Source organism: Microtus ochrogaster, linkage group LG9 (genome assembly GCF_000317375.1).
Source record: "Microtus ochrogaster isolate Prairie Vole_2 linkage group LG9, MicOch1.0, whole genome shotgun sequence".
NCBI classification, from domain to species: domain Eukaryota; kingdom Metazoa; phylum Chordata; class Mammalia; order Rodentia; family Cricetidae; genus Microtus; species Microtus ochrogaster.
In genome coordinates, this window is record NC_022034.1 from 5,090,538 (window position 1) to 5,092,151 (window position 1,614).

A 1,614-nucleotide genomic window follows, 5' to 3' on the forward strand; every position below is an offset into this window, starting at 1 on the left:
AGAGAAGGGGGGAAGCAGAAAAGTGGAGAGAGAGGCAGAAGCGAAGCTACCTCTCCGAGAGGAAGATGGAAAAGAGCAGGGGAAGAATTCTGATGATGCCATATGGGGGTGACTGATGGGTATGTTCACACTTGAACGACAGGGAAGAGCCCAGCCTGATTGATGCTCACGGGTCACTGTAGATTGCTGCATTGGCCTGAATGAGGCATTAGAACTCTGTGTTCAGTTTCTTCCCAGGCGAGGGTGAGTTATGTGCCACAGTGCAAGACAGGTATTAAATACTGAGTAAATTGCAACTCTGAGTCACTGGTTAAATGACCTCCCGAGTCACATAAATACTGACTTTGCTTTTCTCTCCTCGACTATGAAACACGGCTCTCGTATGCACTCTGCCAGGACTAATAACGGCCAAATGAGGTGCAACCGAAGCTTCAAACCAGCCATTTCTAAAGGAGTCAAGGCTGCTCACTTTCCTGGACAACCCCTGGATAACCAGATACGGCTGCCTAGTCACTCTTAGACCTGAATCTGCCCGAGTCTCACTCGGCAAAGAGCACAGCAGTGTCTTTCCACTCAGGAGGCCCAACACAGGGCCTGAGCCTCTCCGACTCCATCAGCAAGGCTAACCCCTGCTGCTACCACTGTGGCCCCACTTTACCAACAACTCACGCAAGAAGCCAGACTGATGTACTACCACAAATATCAGTGGCAGCAGAAGCCAGTGGAGTTGGCCTCAGGAAGCTGGCAAGGGGAACGAGATACCCTTTGAAAATCCTCTGAGGTAAGGGATGGGGAGCAGAGTGGGGAGCTCACACATATGTGAGCATTTGTGTGCACACTGTTGTGGGCTCCCATCCCAAGTCACATGGATGCTGACTGGTTGTCATGGGAACACTAGAGCAGGAACCCTGTGCATCAGCACCATATAAGTGTTCCTGATGGAAGATAAGATACACACGGTGACTGAGTGGTTCTGGCTGATCCAGAGCGACCATGTGCTCTTCTCCCTCCACAGCAGGCTCTCTTTCACGTCTCTTGAGGACATGGCTGAGTCCATGGTGCTGCCTCAATGCCCCAAGCTCTCTAGTCACTATGGTAACAGGAAAACAGGGTGTTCTTCCCTCAGCCTGACTATGCTGTCTTCCCTGGGTTTGGAGGACTCTACCTCAGGTGCCACAAAGTTTGCTGTGTAGCAGGGAGTCATGAGCAATCCGTTCTCTGCTCGCAGCTGCTTGGCAAACCCAAAGTCACAGATGCGGATAGATTCAGGGTTTCCAGACTCGTCCATGTACAGGATGTTACTGGGTTTCAGGTCCCGATGAACAACCTGGAAGGCAGGAAGCAGCAGTCAAGGCAGAGTGGGAGAGAAAAGGAGCGTATGAGGGAGACAAGTGCTACCTGGGAACTGATTCCCAGAGCAGGTTCCATGGCCGGAGAAAAGTACTGTGCTCTTCTGAGGGGCCGCCCTATCTCTCACCCCTGCTGGTCACTCTCGGCCAAGGACCCACAGAGTCCGCCTTCATACAGAAGGACAATATGACGGAATAAAACCCATGCTTTTCCAAGATGCAGGCAGCTCTGGCTACAGGGATGAAAATGGTCCCTTGAGCTGGG

At 51.9% G+C, this 1,614-nt stretch overlaps 1 protein-coding gene across 1 annotated transcript in view; it reads right to left on the bottom strand.

The window, feature by feature from the left end:
- Positions 1-1,614, bottom strand: part of Rps6ka2 (ribosomal protein S6 kinase A2) — a 72,622-nt gene that overhangs the window by 8,170 nt on the left and 62,838 nt on the right. The window contains exon 15 of the mRNA XM_005363356.3: positions 1,166-1,327. Within this exon, the coding sequence (XP_005363413.1) occupies positions 1,166-1,327 (162 nt within the window). The remainder of the gene's footprint in view (positions 1-1,165; positions 1,328-1,614) is intronic.